Here is an 18,845-nt window from a genome sequence, read left to right as displayed (position 1 = left end):
ATTGAATGTATGAACATAGTTCCAAAATTTTCGAGACTCAACATTACAAACTTTGCTTATCATGTCGGAATCATATAAAGATTAAGTTTAAATTTGGTCGAAAATTTCCGGGTTGTCACATTGTGTCACTTTGGATAATGAGTTAAAGCCGGTTTGGTTTGAAATAGATGATGGGTTAAAGGGGTCAGATTTTAAACGGGTTCAAATGGGTCAGATTGAGTAATGGATTGAAACGACTCATAGATTAAATGGGTAAAACGAGTCCCGTATTTTACATCTATAATTACGTTTTACGTTTATATTTACGTTTTATATTTTTTACATTTATAATCACGTTTGAAAAATGAAACTGTTATAATTTTTATGCTCGACTCATTTGATTCATTCACGAAACTCATTAGATCTATCCATATTTATAGAGCTTTAAGAATTGATACCCACTTAACATATTCTTTTATATTTTTATAGGACCTAGTAGATTGAGGAAAAACTATTGGACATTTTCTTAAATTTTAGTTTACCAATCGTAATTTTCTCAAAATCCAGTTAAATCGAAATTTTGATTCATTAAATCTAAATTTAAAAGTATGAGTCTTAATTCTTCCTTTATGAACTTTATAATAACACTTCTTAAAGTTATCATTTAGGATAACTTCCAACTATTTTTCAATTAAAATTACAAGTTATGTTTATGACTAAGTGTGATGATCGCTCCAAATCCATATGGACGAACACGTCATTCATCGATTTCATTACGAGGTATTTGACCTCTATATGATACGTTTTGTAAACATTGCATTCTTTTGAAAAGGCACACCATAAATGAATATTTAAATCAAAGGTTTTCGACATCTGATGATTTCTACATATAGACAATCATCGTAATATAATAGTTTACAATGATACTTCCATTGACAATGCAGTCAAAATAAGATACATGGTGATGATTTGGTGAATGCAACATTTTCTTGAAAAATATGTCATGTAAGACTCCATGCACGTAGCTTGTCTAACATATAAGCAAACAGCGGAAGACTTCTAGGAAACCTAAGAATAAACATGCTAACAAGTGTCAACACAAAGGTTGGTGAGTTCATAGTTTTAATGTATCGTATAATCTGTATATAAAGGTGGATCACAAGATTTCAGTTGTTTCATCCAGAAACGTTTATCAAAATATTCTACAAGATTGAGCACCCTGGTAGCTAAACTTTAACGTTATAATAAGTACCTATGTTTTAACATACATTCAACCAACATGTACAATACACGCAAACCAACGTGTACTAAACTCAAATAGCATACGTCTATTTTATAGTTCAGGCTAGGGTTTCGATACCTGGAACAGACGAGGATGTCAAGCTCTATGGATCCATATATAACTACTCGCGCCCACCAGTTCTTATAACCGGCAGTTACTAGTTACCAAAGCTAAGGGATTTTCGGTTCAAACTCGGTGTAGAATTTAGTATGTACTTGTGTCCATTACGTTTAAAATAAAGTGCATGTATTCTCAGCCCAAAAATATAGATTGCAAAAGCAATTAAAAAGGGAGCATATGAAACTCACCTTAGCAGCACATAAAGTCGTTCACCGAAATGTGACCGAAACTTGGAATACCAAATAACCGTAGATCTCAACCTAGAGAACATATGTTGGTCAATAATTGTCTATCAAGCTAGGTCAGGTCATGGTGTATCACAATCCTAATGCTCGAGATCGACATACAAAAGTTATCAAAAGTCATTTTAAAAAGTCAATCTGACTCAATACAATAGTTGAATGATCATGGCAATCGAAACACTTTAACATTTCACATAGTTTCCCAATACTTGTAGAATCAGATTATAGTGTTTATAAAGCTTTAAAAACATGATAAGACAGTCAACTTTGACAATTGTTCAACAAAACGAGACATGGCTTATCTAAGAATTCATTTACTCGGCTAGTAGTATTCAAAAACCCAATTTATCAATCTCGTAAACAGGTTGTTTAAATATTAATTGTAGATTCGAAAGTAATTCCAATTATTGTCAATCATAATTCAGTTGACCATATCTTTTAATTCGTTCATCGAAATTACGCGATTTCTAAATGAAAAGTTATTGATTTTTCGCCAGCTTTCCAAAAACATACATATCATATACCTTTTATCAGTAATATATGTATTTAATTTGTGATTCATCATAAACTGTTTAGTGAAGAAACTTAGCATACAAGCATGCATAAACATATATACTCGAGCACTAGACATGGATACATTATTAATATATAAAAGATAAGATATGAATACTCACATATCAATATTGCGATTCAATATTGCAGGAAAGTACGTAGACGTAACAGAGATGATAAACACCAGGTCTGTCTTGCAAAATAATACCCACGAACATTACCCATAACCTCCATAGTTATAACCCATAGTTTCCTTAGTTCTATCCCGCTCGAAAACTATTTCGAAAGTGACACGCTCATGACCTCGTCGTAGTATTTTACGTATAGTACTAATAATAATCTATATTATATATAATAACAAAGTACTTTTTTCCTAATCATTTTTAAAAAAATTCAAATTGATAATAAAGAACCATTAGATCAAAAACCAACTTTCAAAATGAATCATTAGATCAAGTGATCACTCAACATTTGTCTCTCTCCTCTATTTCAATTGTTGATTGACAATACTACCCTCTACATATTCTATTCCTAATAAAATTACGGGGTCTATGGTACTCTTTCCATTACCACAGCAACCAATTAAATTACAAAACACATTTTCTTTGTAGAATTAGGGTTCGTACTCCCCCCTTTCAAAATCAAATTAAAGTTCTTATGGCGATGAAAAATTCTGAACGAAATCTTCAATTGTTTGGTTTTAACAAAACTATTCTTCAATACTTTGATTCGTCGTCGGGTAAATTCGTTTAATTTGTATTTGAAATCGCCGTGTTAATTAGGGTTTGAAACTCTCATCGATTAATTTGTATTTAACCCAAGGGTGTTGTCACATTTACGGATTGCACTTATGATTCGCAGGTATTCTGGGATTAATCCAATGCTGTTTTGACTCTACCAATCAGGTTTGATATTATTTATTTATTTATTTATTTATTTACAGAATTTATTTTGATTTGGGGTTTTTAATAGCGTTACAGTCCATCTTTGAAAAACCCTAATTTATGATTCTCTTGGATTGATCAGGCATTCATTCTTTAAATTTCTATTTCTCTTGTGGTGATCATGTATTCATACTTTCATCTCTTTAATTTAGACGTTATTATATATTTTTTTATAACCAAGATATCTGCTTGAGTTTGTTCTATTTGGTTATAAATTTGATCACGACGGAATTTCGTAGAAGATGCTTACGGAGGACTACACCATTCGTAACCAATTTTAATTCCGATATAGAGTGTAACGGAGGTTAGATAAGATGTCTTTCGATTTCAATTAACTACTTTTGATTAAGAGCTTTCATTTATTTAACATCTCGCTTGTAATATTAGATTTCTTATATATTATTGATGGATACATCGACTGAAGAACAACAAATGTTTCAAAGTTTTACTGTAACATCGCTGCTCAGAAAAGGAGAGAACCGAGCCCAATATTCTTTATGCGGATTTCATCAATTTTTTAATCTATTTATCTCTACCTAACAGCATCGTTAGTAAAGCTTGAAGTTTAGCAAAAAAGGATGAGGCATAGTTGTCGAAAGCTTGAAGTTTAGTAAGCCACATATTGATATAATGTTGTTTTTGTTAATATACCTCTCAAGAAGAGTGCAGCTTCCCACAGGTTCTTATTGTATGCTCTTAACTATTGATTTTCTATTTAGAACAATCTATTTTAGATATGATCTTCATTTCTTTTCTGCTAATGTGTATGCTGAAACGAGATGATATACACTGATTTATAAGTTGTTTTATTTTGTGCGTCAGGATCAGAACACTAATAAAGAGTGTGTTTTAATTTTGGTAATCACATTTGCATGTAATAACTCATGAGGTTAATTTGGATATTGACAGCCCACATTCAAGACAAAAAGGTGTGATGCAAATAAGATTCAGACTACAAAGAGATGATAGCAACTGTAAAATGGTAATATTCATTATTTCTATTTATAAACTTACGATATTTGTACTTTTCAAACCAAATAATGAAGAAAATATATGAATATATTAATGAATTATAAGATTTAGACTACATTAAAATGGTATAAACGCTTTTGGATATTCGATTTTACAGATTATGATTTGTGACTATCATGAATCCCATTTCTTCATCATGAATAACAGGTTTGGAAACTATCGAAATACTGATCTAGGGTTCATATTAGCAATTCTTAAATTAGGTGAACATAATTTATTATCAAAAAATTGTAAGGCCCATGTAATATATATACATCAGTTTCAAAGTAGGGTTCTATGTTATCGAAGCATTCATCCAGACACAATTAGGGTTCATGTAATATGTATACATCAATTTCTTCCCATTCGGTTCCATCTCTAAGTAAGAAAAAAATTCAATCTTTTTTTTTTCCAGTGTTTGGAATCAATTTTACGGTTTCTTGACTTCTTGCTCATATTGATCGTGTTATGAGTTTCAGAAGAAATGATGGTGACGTTGCATACGGGTATAATTTTGATCAAATTGGATTGTTAATGATTTAATAATGTGGAACGATGATGCAAAATCAACACTTTGGTTTGGGTTCGGTTTACTTTGTTTCTTAATTTCCTGTTTCACAAAAGGCATTCATTTTAGGTGTGTGGTGATGATTATTATCCTCTTTCGAGTTCTACTAAATATCATGATTTTTCATTAATATTACAGGTTTGATATTTTTATTCAGTATGATTTCTTTGGTATCTCAACTCGCTCTTCTATGTTTGGGGGCTTCGTTTTTTGCAAACATAATCCCTCAGAGGTAAGAAACAAACCTTGCTGACTTTAAAATCATGTGATCTTATAACATACAATTACTGGTTTTTGTTTAACTTGTAGGAGTCACAAATTTACATAAATGGTATTCAGAGCAACAGAGAAATTATGCTTCACGAAGATGACATATTAAGGGATACAAGAGTTGTACTTCCTACACTCAATTTTGCAATCTCGAAATCTCGATAATTATTTTCAGGCGAACCGTCAATGATTGATTTGGTATTTTTCTTGCAATTCAATTAAAATGTGTAGGTACATGTAGAAATTGGGGTCTTTCGTCAACACAAATATTTGAGATTACATTTGAAAGTTTGATTGTGTTTGACAGGAAAGAATACACTTTTGAAGCATTCTTTTTCTACACGAAATACAACTGTAAGCATTTTAGGTGTATGGTATAACATAAAAAGGTTCTAATTGCTTTTCCTTATCTATAAATGTGTTATATAAACATGTTATGCATGTTGCTTGATATGTTTGTTTGGTTTCAGTATGCCAACACGTTGCTTTCTACCGGAATTAAAGGTGCAACAAACGCAATGGTTGCAATGAGCAAGGTACAATATGAAATTTACTCTAGAATTATTGGTTTCTTCGTAATTATGTTGAGTAAGCAACACTAACTGACAGACCTTCTAGATGACAGGTGAGGCTGTGGTGTGATAGGTAATTGTTGAAAATGTTAAATGGATTGGGTTCACTTGACATGCAAATTGATATTTGATTGTATGCAAAATGTTTTACGGAGTAGTCCCCGTTATTCAGAAACAAAACTAAACAATTGTTCAGGCCATCGAACCATTCCACCAGATGATTTGTATTGACATATGTTTATGAGCTACGATAGAGTGTGGATCTTGATCATTATGTGTTTACAGATAATTTTTTCTTATTATCCCTTTGGTCATACACAATACCAATCTTTTTTTGTCATAATCACTTCAACATTCTAATGTTTAAGGTGTAGGTTATTACACGTAATGTTTAACAAGATTTGTTACCTCAAGTATGAAAATTTTGTCCGATCATGACTTGGCTGAACACTCGGTAGATCAATTAGGTTTTTTTTTTACAATTTATTTATGTACTCCGTAATTTATATAGCCAAATGGAAACCATGTGCATGGCTTCTGACTATGTGATCACTTTTGCAGCTCTTGAGAAGCTATTAGTGAACTATGCTAAATACTAAATTGTACATGTACTTGATATGGAATGAAAAAACTATTATTTTGTTCTTCGTCTAATAATTTTTATTGTCAACTATATTTATGTTCTATTCCTGTTAACATTGTTTTCTTATTCTGATATATCATTTATGTCTCTAAGTAATAGTGTTATCTTATTTCAAAATCCCGCGAAGTCGCGGGTTATAAACTAGTAATAAGATTAATATTAATCTTAATAATAATATAAATAATAATAATAATAATAATAATAAAAATAATAATAATAATAATAATAATAATATATATATATATATATATATATATATATATATATATTTCATACGGAGTAATAATAAGAATATATGTATGTGTGTGTGATAAGTGTCTAGCAAAATGCCATTTTATAGCATCAGGCCAGACTTTTGCCTCCATGCGATCGCATGGAGTTGAGAGGCATTGGCCATGCGATCGCATGGCCTTGATTTTCCAGCTCACATGTTTTAACTTTTTGTTTGTCGACATATTAAATAAATATAAATATAATATATATAATTTATATTAATTATATATATATATATTATATTATATTCTTGTGCATAGTTCACTTGTAAATTTAGTCCCGTCATTTTGTACATTGACGCTCGACCTATGTCCCGGTTCCGATTTTTCGAATGTCCTTTCGTACGCCGAGAAAACTTGTACTTTACGTTTCGTGACACGTACCTTTATCAAAATATAGTCTTAAATCATCCATAAACTATACCACTCAAAGTATATCTTAAACTTTCGAGTGTTTTGGTCATTTACTTCTATAAATCATCGTCTCGCTATTTGTTAATATATATAATATACACATTTTCATTTTCAAATAGTGTTTTACTGTAGCAAAGTTACTGTAGCAAAGTTTTTTTACTGTAGCAAAATAGTGATTTTCGAAAACACTGTAGCTTTTCGGGTATTGTAGCAATTCGAAAATACTGCAGCAAATTAGTGTTTTACTGGTTCATCTTAAACGTTTTAGTTAACTTATCTAAATATTAATCGAATCAATAATCGAATGTTACTATCGTTTACTAAATAATTTGAAATCATATATATATATATATATATATATATATATACATATATATATATACACATATATATATATATACATATATATATATACACATATATATATACACATATATATATACACACACATATATATATATATATATATATATATATATATATATATATATATATATATATATATATATATATATATATATATATATATATATTAAGTTATATATATATTATTCGTGAATCTTCGAGAAAAGTCAAAGAATAATTGATTACATGAATATAGTTCCAAAACTTTGAGACTCAACATTACAGACTTTGCTTATCGTGTCGAAAACATTAAATCATTTAAAGATAAAGTTTAAATTTGGTCAAAAATTTCCGGGTCGTCACACTAAGTAGATCTAAATTGATTATCAATGGCTAAAAAATAAATTTATTTATCCTATATATAAAAAGAGGCCAAAAATGTGTCGCTTGGATATCTCCACACTCATCAAACGACATCCAACAAAAATATTACCAAACTCTCCACCAAACTATGTTAAGCATGTCATTTTTTAGGAGTAAAAACTGTAAAATTATTATTTAATTAAAAACATAAACAAAATCCACCCAACATTTTTAATGGCCCACATCTTCTCGCTCGCTTCGAGTAAAATTTTTCAAAATCACCGTTCAACTCGAAATAATTTTACGAACACAACGTAACTAGCTATGCGTGAAACAGACTGTTTTTAAAAGATACAAAATATCTCGAGATATTTTTTATACATTTACACACAGATATAATAAACAACACAAACTAACCACATCATATCGATGGTTCTGTTCCCTTTTTTATGCAGTTTTCCCGACGCTAAAAACGTGGAGTCCATTACGCACACTAGGTACTAACCACATGTTTCCAACCGTACCCGTAGCAACGCGTTTTTAATTCTGTAAATACATAACGCTATGTTAAATATGAATATGCAACCCGAAAAGCCCCGCCACATCGCGCGGGCTGGAATTTTCCTAGTTATAAATATTACTAGTAGTAGTTAAAGATTTGGGGATATAACTATCTTATGAACGATGAAAAAAATTATCAAACGACGTATCTTTTTTTCATAGTGACTTTCAACATTATTTCTTTGTCAACATTGATTTATTTTTGTTCGTATTATATAATATATGATGACGATGATGATGATGAAAAATTATATAAATAGATTGAATTTTAAATGTGTTTTTATTTATTGATATATCAAATGATTTTATCACTTGTGATGATTCTAATTGGATATAAATATATAATGTCACTCAATCCATATCTCGTTTATATCAACAAAAAACATGCATGTATTGAGTTGAAAATGTTGATTAATATTCGAAGAATACGCGAAATAAATATTTATGTTGATTTTCACGTGTTCGGTGGCATATGAGATTGGATGGGTGAGACGAACGTGACATGCATCTATCAAGGCAAGCAGTCAATCGTAGTCAATCAATTTCCAGATCCAACGCGAAGAATTAGGAGAAATAACGGTGTTTGAATTTGATTAGTGGTAATGTAACCGATATAGATCATGTGATGTCGTATCCATATATAATTAAGTTTTATTAATTCGTATTCATATTTATATCCATTTTTATTTAGATTCATCAAAATATCCATCACGAAGCCAGTGGATCGAGTGAATATCCATTAAATTGGGTGGCCATTGTCATACCTAGACTCACAACTAAACTAACGTTGTATCTTGCTTGATAATCTCATACATTTTACATTTATACATCATTTAATAATGCTTGTACCTTATTAACAACAACAACAACAACAACAACAATTATAAAACCCAATTCCACATAAGTCGGTTACAAGGACTTGTATCTTATGCGACGACCCGGAAATTTTCGACCAAATTTAAACTTGATCTTTATATGATTTCCACACGATAAGAAAAGTCTGTAATGTTGAGTCTCAAAATTTTTTTGAACTATTTCATATATTCATTTCACTTTGACTATTCCCGACGATTCACGAACAATTGCTTGTAAATAAATATTTACATATATATAAATGTAAGTACATATAATAATTTGAAATTATAAAATATAAATTAATCATTAGAATTAAATATAGAAAATAATGTATAAGATAATAAAGTTGTAATTAAAATGAATATATATATATATATATATATATATATATATATATATATATATATATATATATATATATATTCTATACATAAGTATTATTATATATATATTGTAATTGATAAATATTAAAGATTTAATATATTATAATTAGCAAATATGATATAATTAATAAATTGTATTATATTAAATTTAATTACAAGTTTGAATATAATTGTTATATTAATGTTATTATCATTACTTTCATTATTATTATTATTATTTGTAAAATTTGATATGTATAATTTGTAATATTATTATTAGTATTATTAATAACCTTAATATATTTATACTTATTAAATATCAAAAATTTATGAAATTGATATATATACATATATAAAAAGTTATATAAATACAGTGATATATAAATATATATATACACATACAATTATAAATATACATATAAGACTACGAATATATATATATATATATATATATATATATATATATATATATATATATATATATATACTTGTAGATATATAAAAAAAAGATTCATATATAAATATATAAATACATTATATATATATATTTATAAATTCAGAAAAATCCATAATCTGTTTCATGTTGTTTTCAGAGCTGTAGATAATTGCCTTTATGCTTAAAGGTTCGTACTAATTAGTGTTTAACTCATAGTATAATCCAAAATTTTATTATCAACCTAATCCACCTTTTATTTGTTTTTTTATTTTCTCTTCTCTGTTACAGATTGAACCTGTCGAACCACTCAATGCAACAAAATAAATAGAATCTGGTAGCTGTATTAGACTCACTTACACTCTACATCATTCATTCTGTGATGCGTGAAATAAAAAAAAAATTAAATTAAGGTTACAGCTTTTCCTCCTTCTCTGTTCGTGGCATCTTCAAGCCAAAATTCAAATTCGAACGAATCTTTAAAATCTATAAATGCAGAAAGGTTAGGAATAATCCACTTAAACAATCTGCAAGTTTTCTGTTTTTAATTCCTTTAATTTAGTTCAAATTGCGAAGTCAAAGTTGTTTTTACAAAAAGTCAAACGGGTTGTTCTTTGAAAAATTTGAATTTGTTTTGGAGGTTTAAGATCAATTAAGGATCCAGAGACTTTCTAGGAACGATTTATGATTTAATTCATGCTGAAATCCTTGTCCAAAATGATCTCAATCAGGAAATCAATTTTTTTTCTTTTTTGTTCTCGTCGAACAGCAGCAATGGTATTACATATATATATATATATATATATATATATATATATATATATTTTTGCAATCAATTCTATAATTAATATATATTGATATTATTTCGGTTGAAGGTCTAAAAACTAAAATTTTTACTCGTTGTTATCAATTGATTGAGTTTTGGCCGAATGGATTGCAATACAGATGAAGAAAAAGGAAGTTATAGCAGAAGCGAATTAAATAAAATTTAAAACTGTACTATAACAGAAAAACGAGGCAGAGGGAGTGGTTTATGGGGTGTGCGGGTTAGCAAGTGGTCCTGTGTTCGATTCCCATTTGCTGCAGTTTTTTTTTATTTTTCCAGCAAGAGTTAGCCATTCAAGTCAGGCCCATGGGGCTTGATTAATTATTTCTTGGGCTCTTAATTCATGTATGGGCCGAGAAGTCTGTGAAGGAAGATGAGCATGAGGTGATTGAAACAAAAATCGAATTGTTGAATAATTAGAGTTTGATGATTAAATTTAGATTGATATTAAGATGGTGATGATAATAAAGATAATCAAATGATAAGTAAAACAGAAAATAAGAAATGGAACAGTGGTTAAGGGGTATGGTTGTTAAGCAAGAGGTCGCGGGTTCGAGTCCGGGCATGGACAGTTATTTTTTGGAGCTTTTTCTAGTAAGGTAGCTACTATTATTATTATTATTATTATTATTATTGTGATTATTATTGTTGTTATTTATTATTATTATTACTACTAATTATCAATATTAACATTATTACTAGGAATAATATTATCCTTATTATGATTATCATAATGACTCTTATCCTTAAAATTAGTATTATTATCATTAAGATTAATATTAGAATTATCATTATTAGTAAACTTATCTTTTTAGTAAAATTTAAAAGTATCATTAATATTAAGGATTGTCATTTTATTGTCATTATTACTAAAATTATCATTAAGATTATTATTATTATTATCAATATTATTATTATTATTATCATTAGTATTATTATTTTCAGATTAACAATAATATTATTACAAATAAATATTTTCTATATAGAAGTATATTTATTACAACTACCATAATATTACATATAAGTACATATATTAAAATTATTTATATAAAGATTTACATATAACGAATTATTTATTTTTAATATAGTATTAATCATATATATATATATATATATATATATATATATATATATATATATATATATATATATATATATATATATATATATATATATATATATATATATAAAACTATATAAATATTAATTATTTTAAATATATAAACAAATTACATATATAAGATATATAATATAAGATATAATATATAAATTGTTCGATTATCATTATATGGGTTAATATATGTATATAAATGATATAGGTTCGTGAATCCGAGGCCAACCCTATATTTGTTCAATGCCGTCATATGTATTTTTACTACAAAATACAGTATGGTGAGTTCATTTGCTCCCTTTTACTCTTTACATTTTTTGGACTGAGAATACATGCGCTGTTTTTACAACTGCTTTATTAAATGCTTTTGAAATACATTTTTGACTGCGAATACATGAAATGATTTTTTAAATGTTTGACGAGATAGACACAAGCAAAACATTCCTCGAATGAATTATGTGGACGTGATAATTGCCACCATTGAATTATGTGGACGTGATAATTGCCACAATTGATATGAATATTTTTCCCCTGATTATTATTGCTTGGTAACCTAAGAATTAGGGAACATCACTAATTTTGAGAATTAGTGCACGCCTAATTGACGCGAATCCTAAAGGTAGCTACCGGGTTTAACACCCCCATCCAGAATGTTCACTAGACAGAAGGGCTAGTGGGCGTGGTGTTTAGTACTTCGAAGTTTATATGATTATTATACAGACGAGATGTTCTGTTTTGGAGATATTATTATGCGCATTATATGTTAAGGTCGGTTACTAAGCCAAGCAATGAAAGTAAAGTGAATGTTATGTATCGAGAGAATGATTTTATACACAGGTTATGTGTATGATATTTTTGTACACGAGATATGTGTACGGTTACTAAGATTTATGAAAAAGAATTTCGTACACGAGAAAGGTGTACTGTATTTAAAAGATATCGCATGTACATTACATGTTGGTATAGGATTCGGGCCCATTTGTACCATGCAGCATTTAAATCTTGTGGTCTATCAAAATTACAGAATTTTATTGTTTTATGATAAACTTATGAACTCACCAACCTTTTGGTTGACACTTTAAAGCATGTTTATTCTCAGGTATGAAAGAAATCTTTCGCTGTGCATTTGCTCATTTTAGAGATATTACTTGGAGTCATTCATGACATATTTCAAAAGATGTTGCATTCGAGTCGTTGAGTTCATCAGGAATATTATTAAGTCATTTATAGTTGGATATATTATGAAATGGTATGCATGCTGTCAACTTTCGATATAATGAAAGTTTGTCTTTCAAAAGCGAATACAATATTTGTAAAATGTATCATTTAGAGGTCAATTACCTCGCAATGAAATCAACTATTGTGAATCATTTATAATTGATATGAACGGGCATTTCATCTTATTAACATTATATTTATTTTAATCAATATATAATTAAATTAAAAATATCATGTCAGCTACAATACTCATCACAACGCTCTTAGACCATGTTTAAAGCAGCGTCATCTGTAATCGTGAGATGTGTTGTTCTCTTTTTGACGGAAGCTGACGGACTTAACCTGGCTTCTCAAAATTTCGATGAAAGAGTGAGGAGGTGTGAGGGAGAGAAGGAACCAACCGAGAATTAATATTCTTATAGTTTTGTTATTTATTTAATTTTTCAATTTACTACGTATGAGATTTTATCATATTACCCTACAAATATTTAACAAAAATTTATAACATTTTTAATTAACGAAAGTTTTATATAGTCACAATCAAAAATCTAATACTCCGTAGAAGAGGTACCAATGATCTTAGAGCACACGGAGTCGTGGTGCAAAACAACCGTTTTGCAATTTTAACGACGGGGACGGTGGAGGTGGCGACTTCGGGCCGACGTTAAACCAGCGTCGGAGCTCCGCGTCGGTCGTTGGCGTCGAGTTGGCAACGTTGAACAGAAGAAGTTTTTTTCTTTCTTCTTCATTTTTTAATAAAATAATAATTAAATAATGAATTAAACACTGAAATTAAACAATGAACGATTTTTTTCTATTTTAACTTTAGTATTAAATCACAGTGTTATGAAAAAGACACTGAAATATTGAAGTGTTACGACTCATGTACTCTTCTTATATACAGTAACTTCTTTAACAACCGTACAAGACTCCTATCATCATTCCATCCTATAAGGAATGGTCAAACTCTACCAAATGTCCAGATTTGTGTACTTGTGAGTTTGTGATACTAATTTGACTGCACACCAAACCACCAATCAAATTACGGAGTACCTTATAAAAAAATTACTCTGTACTTAAATAATTTAATTTTAATATTAAATATACAAACAAACAAATAACATACTGACTTCATATAAAATAAAACACCTTCACACACAAATATTCAGCAAACTACAGCTGCATCTTCTCTTTACAAATACCCAATTCCTTCCCTCCTCCACTCAAGCCCAAACTTACACATTTTGACCTACACTCTCAATTTCAACAATGAGTATCGATCTCAAATCCAGATTCCTTCAAGTTTACAATACTCTTAAATCTGACCTAATTAACGATCCTGCTTTCGAGTTCGATGACGATTCGCGCCAGTGGGTTGAAAAGGTTAAATTTGAATCGATTTCCTTATTATTACTATTATATTTATGGAGATTTGTTGATTTATATGATAATATCTACACGTGTGTTTTTAGTGTTAATCGATTTGCATCTTAATACTCGTTTATATCGATTTGATTTGATTTGAAGTAGATTTAATTATTGCTATCTGTTGCTCGGAAGTTATTATTATCAGATCCAAACAGGAAACTGAATAGTAAACAGTGAATGATGTTAGGCTTATTAGACGTTACTTATAGATTAAAGTTGAATACTCCAAATTTTTGATGGAGATTTACTTATTGCTGTGTGTATAGAGATCCGTTTCTTAACTCATCTTGAGTCAGTTTGGAGTGAATGCTCAACACTGTGTATTAAATGTCCTTGGGAATAAATCTTTCGTAACGATTATTATCATTACTTTAAATTTTGAACTAAGTCAGCAGTGGCGATTCTAGGATCTGGATACAATGAGGTCCCTAAATTTTTAGCGGTTATTTAGTTTTAAAAAAAACTAAATATATGCAATAAATATATGTGATCCGAGTAGTTAAATTTAGTGGTGTTCTATACAATTCAAAGAAAAAACTATAAATTCGACAAATATATGAGGTCATGTAGTTACATTTAGTGGTGTCCTAAACAATTTAAAGCATATTTCTACATAAAAAATGTAAACTAATGGTGTCCCGTGACCTCACGGGCTTTAACCTAGACTCGCCACTGTAAGTCATCCTGCTGACTGCTTTTTAGGAATTACGTGGAACAATTCATATATTTCTTATGTCTGATTTGTATTAAGAAAGTAACTGATTTTCCTTTTGAGCAAGGGACTGCTGATAGTATCTATGATTGATTGTGTTTGCTTGTTTATATTTTTGCAGATGCTTGACTACAATGTCCCTGGAGGTTAGAATATTTACTGATTTTTCCTTTGTTTGTCAGATTGCAATTCATGATGTTTTATTGACAGTGTCACTGTAATATGATCTTTGCAGGAAAGCTGAATCGGGGTCTGTCTGTTGTTGACAGTTACCAGTTACTTAAAGGAGCAGAATTGACCGAGGACGAGATTTTTCTTTCATCTGCGCTCGGGTGGTGCGTCGAATGGGTAATAAGAATACGCCCTAATCAAATCGGGGCTTAGAAGCTATTACCAGTAGGCAGTAGTTTTATCATGTATTGCTTGATATACTAAACATAGTTCCTGTTATTGGATCTTGCAGCTTCAAGCATACTTTCTTGTGCTTGATGATATTATGGATGAGTCTCATACACGCAGAGGTCAACCCTGTTGGTTCAGATTACCCAAGGTGTGATTCTGTGACAATAATTTATTATTCTATATGTATGCTATGTAATAATGTGCATGCTTAGTCTTTGATGATTTGATTTTAGGTTGGTATGATTGCTGCAAATGATGGAATAATTCTTCGTAACCATGTCCCAAGAATTCTCAAGAAGCATTTCAAAGGAAAGCCATATTATGTTGATTTGGTAGATCTGTTCAACGAGGTTGGATTTTTATACACCGAACACGTAAATGATTTATATTTACCTTCTTCGTACTTACAAAGTAGTGTATACCCTTTTATCTGAGCAGGTTGAATTCCAAACAGCCTCTGGACAAATGATTGATTTGATCACCACACTTGTTGGAGAGAAGGATCTGTCAAAGTATTCGTTGTCTATGTAAGTGACCTCCTTAATCTTTGTTATGATGCAGTTCATACAACGTAATTTGTATTTTTGTTACATTTTTTGAAGTACTACATGCTGTGTTGTCATGCAGTCATCGCAGGATTGTGCAGTATAAAACTGCTTACTACTCATTTTACCTTCCAGTGAGTAACTTTTTCTTGATTTCTTCATTCATATTTTACATATGAAAATGTCAGCATAATGCATTTTCTAATCACTGTTAGGACTCTTTTTCCATATGAAACATATTTTAGTTGCCTTTTCTGTATCTGAATATTTGAAAGTGGCGATTGCAATGTGCTGCTTCGTGCGGTACATGTTTCTAATTTGTAGTCTTCCGATGTGGTATGAAGGTGTATTAAAAATGTATATTTTTATACACTTAAGAGTCATGCCAACATGTACTATGCTGTTTTCTCTTCTGAAACGCGTACTTGTCTTTTGCTTCTATAATTTATCGAATGATGAAATTTACTTTATGCGTTTTTTGTACTACTTACTACTTCAAGGTTGCGTGTGCACTCCTTATGTTTGGAGAGGACCTTGACAATCATGTTCAAGTGAAGGATGTACTTGTAGAAATGGGCACCTATTTTCAAGTGCAGGTATGTGATTATCAGTTGCAATTATAGAATTTAGCATGTGCTAGACGTTTGACAATACATTATACCCCTGCTTAGGAATTTTATCATCTATAGTTTGTGACAATTATTTTGTAACCTTTGTAAATATTTCAGGATGATTATCTAGATTGTTTTGGTGCTCCTGAGGTGATTGGCAAGGTAAGTCTATTAGTATCTTCTGTTATTTATGTAGCTTCTGAACCTTTGTATAACTAAAGCTTACGATAAATCATCGACGATCAACCTGAATGTGACAGATTGGAACTGACATTGAAGACTTTAAGTGCTCATGGTTAGTTGTAAAAGCGTTGGAACTTGCTAGTGAGGAACAAAAGAAAGTCTTACATGTAAGCAACATCTACTCATTTATTTGTTTATGAATGGGCCTGCTTTTTACATATACGAGAAGATTCAACCACATACAAATATAGGCGCACATACACATGAATATGTACACAACATCATTTATAATTACTGTAACATTTTAGGAAGGCTCAACCATATGCTACATCAATGTAAAAAATGTATGCCTTTGCAAGAGTAGAAAGAAATAAAAAAGGAACTAATTTGGGTAATGCACAGGCTTCTGTTGAGGTGGCAATTATGATCCATTACTTGTGAGCTGGTTGTTTGGGCTATGTTTTTTTTATGTTTAGGGAGCATGGTTTAAATAGTTAACTTACTAGGAAATATGTCAATAGCCGGTAAACTAAAGTGTACTTCAGTGCATAAATTAAATATCAGGCAGGATTTAAAACCCATGGAAATTTGATTTTACCATTTTCATGGCGTCTCAGTTTTATTTTTAATTTTATTTTATTTTAAATTTTTTTTCCTACTTATTGGCCGGAGGTCCAATTGGAAGCAATCTCTCTATCCGTCGAATAGAGATAGGGATGATTTTCTCTAATTAGAGTGTTTTCACTCTGGGTGGAGAAATGACTTATCTTTATTCTCGGATAGGGGAAGGATTGTCTACATCTCATCTCCCTCCTACACCACTTATGTGGTATTGGGTTTTGTTGTTGTTGTTGTTGTTGTTGTTGTTGTTGTTGTTGTTGTTATTAAAAAAGTTTATTTATATTGTGGGTTGCTTATTTGTCTAGGAGAACTATGGCAAAAAAGATCCTGCTTCAGTTGCAAAAGTGAAGGAATTATACAACACACTCAATCTTCAGGTTTGTGGCTTTATTCCAGTTTTTTCCTATATATGGAGTTGATGCACATATGCTGAAATCTGATTTTGTTGGTATATATGTAGGGTGTATTTGAAGATTACGAGACCACGAGCTACGAGAAACTGATAACGTCCATTGAAAGTCACCCTAGCAAAGCGGTACAAGCAGTTTTGAAATCTTTCTTAGGAAAGATCTACAAGAGGCAAAAGTAGGCAATGTATTATACCAACAGAGACTTCGGATATAAGAGTCTCGAGTGGAAAATCATCTGCATTCGATAGTGGATGAGGAGATGTTGTATCATTTGGCGTTGTATTCTTGCATTTTTCGGATTGTCTACTAGTATTCATTTGGTTTACTGGCCATGTATTACTATTTGTGTCTTTAGAATGTGTAATAAGACATCCATATTGTTTGTAAGAAACTAAGAATCATTTGTAGTTCTTGATTCTTTCTATATGTATTTTAGTGGTTTTGAAGATAATTTTCATCTTGATCGTTTCTTTTAATCAATTTTCAACTTTCAAGCTTATGTTAGATGTGGCTTTTATACATGTTAAATACAACAGAAAATTGAACTAGGAAGAACAGAGTTTAGAATCAAACTAGGAAGATACCGGCTCGCGTGATGCGGCAAGGTCTTTCCGATTGCATATTCATATTTAGCATAGCATTATGTATTTACAAAATTAAAAATGCGTTGCTACGGGTATAGTTGGAAACACGTGGTTAGTACCTATTATGCGTAATAGACTACGTTTTTAGCGCAAAAAAAAACCAAATAAAAAAGGGATCAGAACCATATCGATCTGATGTGGTTAGTTTGGGTTGTTTATTATACATGTACTGATGTACGTAAATGTATAAAAATTATCCGGAAATATTTAGCGTTTTTTAAAAAACAGTTCGTTTCGTGCGTACCTAGTTACATTATGTTCGTAAAAGAATTTCGAGTTGAACGGTGATCTCGGAAAAATTCAACTCGCAGCGAGCGGGAAGATGAGGCACTTTAAAAAATTTGGT

The 18,845-nt window shown here is 30.2% G+C and overlaps 1 protein-coding gene across 1 annotated transcript; it reads left to right on the top strand.

The window, feature by feature from the left end:
- The first annotated feature begins 14,117 nt into the window (after window positions 1-14,117).
- LOC139846521 (farnesyl pyrophosphate synthase) lies at window positions 14,118-18,352 on the top strand. Its single transcript, XM_071836003.1, has 12 exons — window positions 14,118-14,326; window positions 15,205-15,229; window positions 15,319-15,431; window positions 15,547-15,633; window positions 15,719-15,835; window positions 15,924-16,012; window positions 16,113-16,164; window positions 16,531-16,626; window positions 16,759-16,803; window positions 16,902-16,991; window positions 17,751-17,822; window positions 17,906-18,352. Exons 1-12 carry the CDS (start codon window positions 14,213-14,215, stop codon window positions 18,032-18,034), a joined length of 1,029 nt encoding a protein of 342 aa, XP_071692104.1. The 5' UTR covers window positions 14,118-14,212; the 3' UTR covers window positions 18,035-18,352.
- Window positions 18,353-18,845: the final 493 nt, after the last annotated feature.

The sequence above is a fragment of the Rutidosis leptorrhynchoides genome, chromosome 5, assembly GCF_046630445.1.
Source record: "Rutidosis leptorrhynchoides isolate AG116_Rl617_1_P2 chromosome 5, CSIRO_AGI_Rlap_v1, whole genome shotgun sequence".
Taxonomy (NCBI): domain Eukaryota; kingdom Viridiplantae; phylum Streptophyta; class Magnoliopsida; order Asterales; family Asteraceae; genus Rutidosis; species Rutidosis leptorrhynchoides.
The sequence above is the reverse complement of the archived record's forward strand: the minus strand, read 5'-3'. Positions and strand labels throughout refer to the sequence as shown.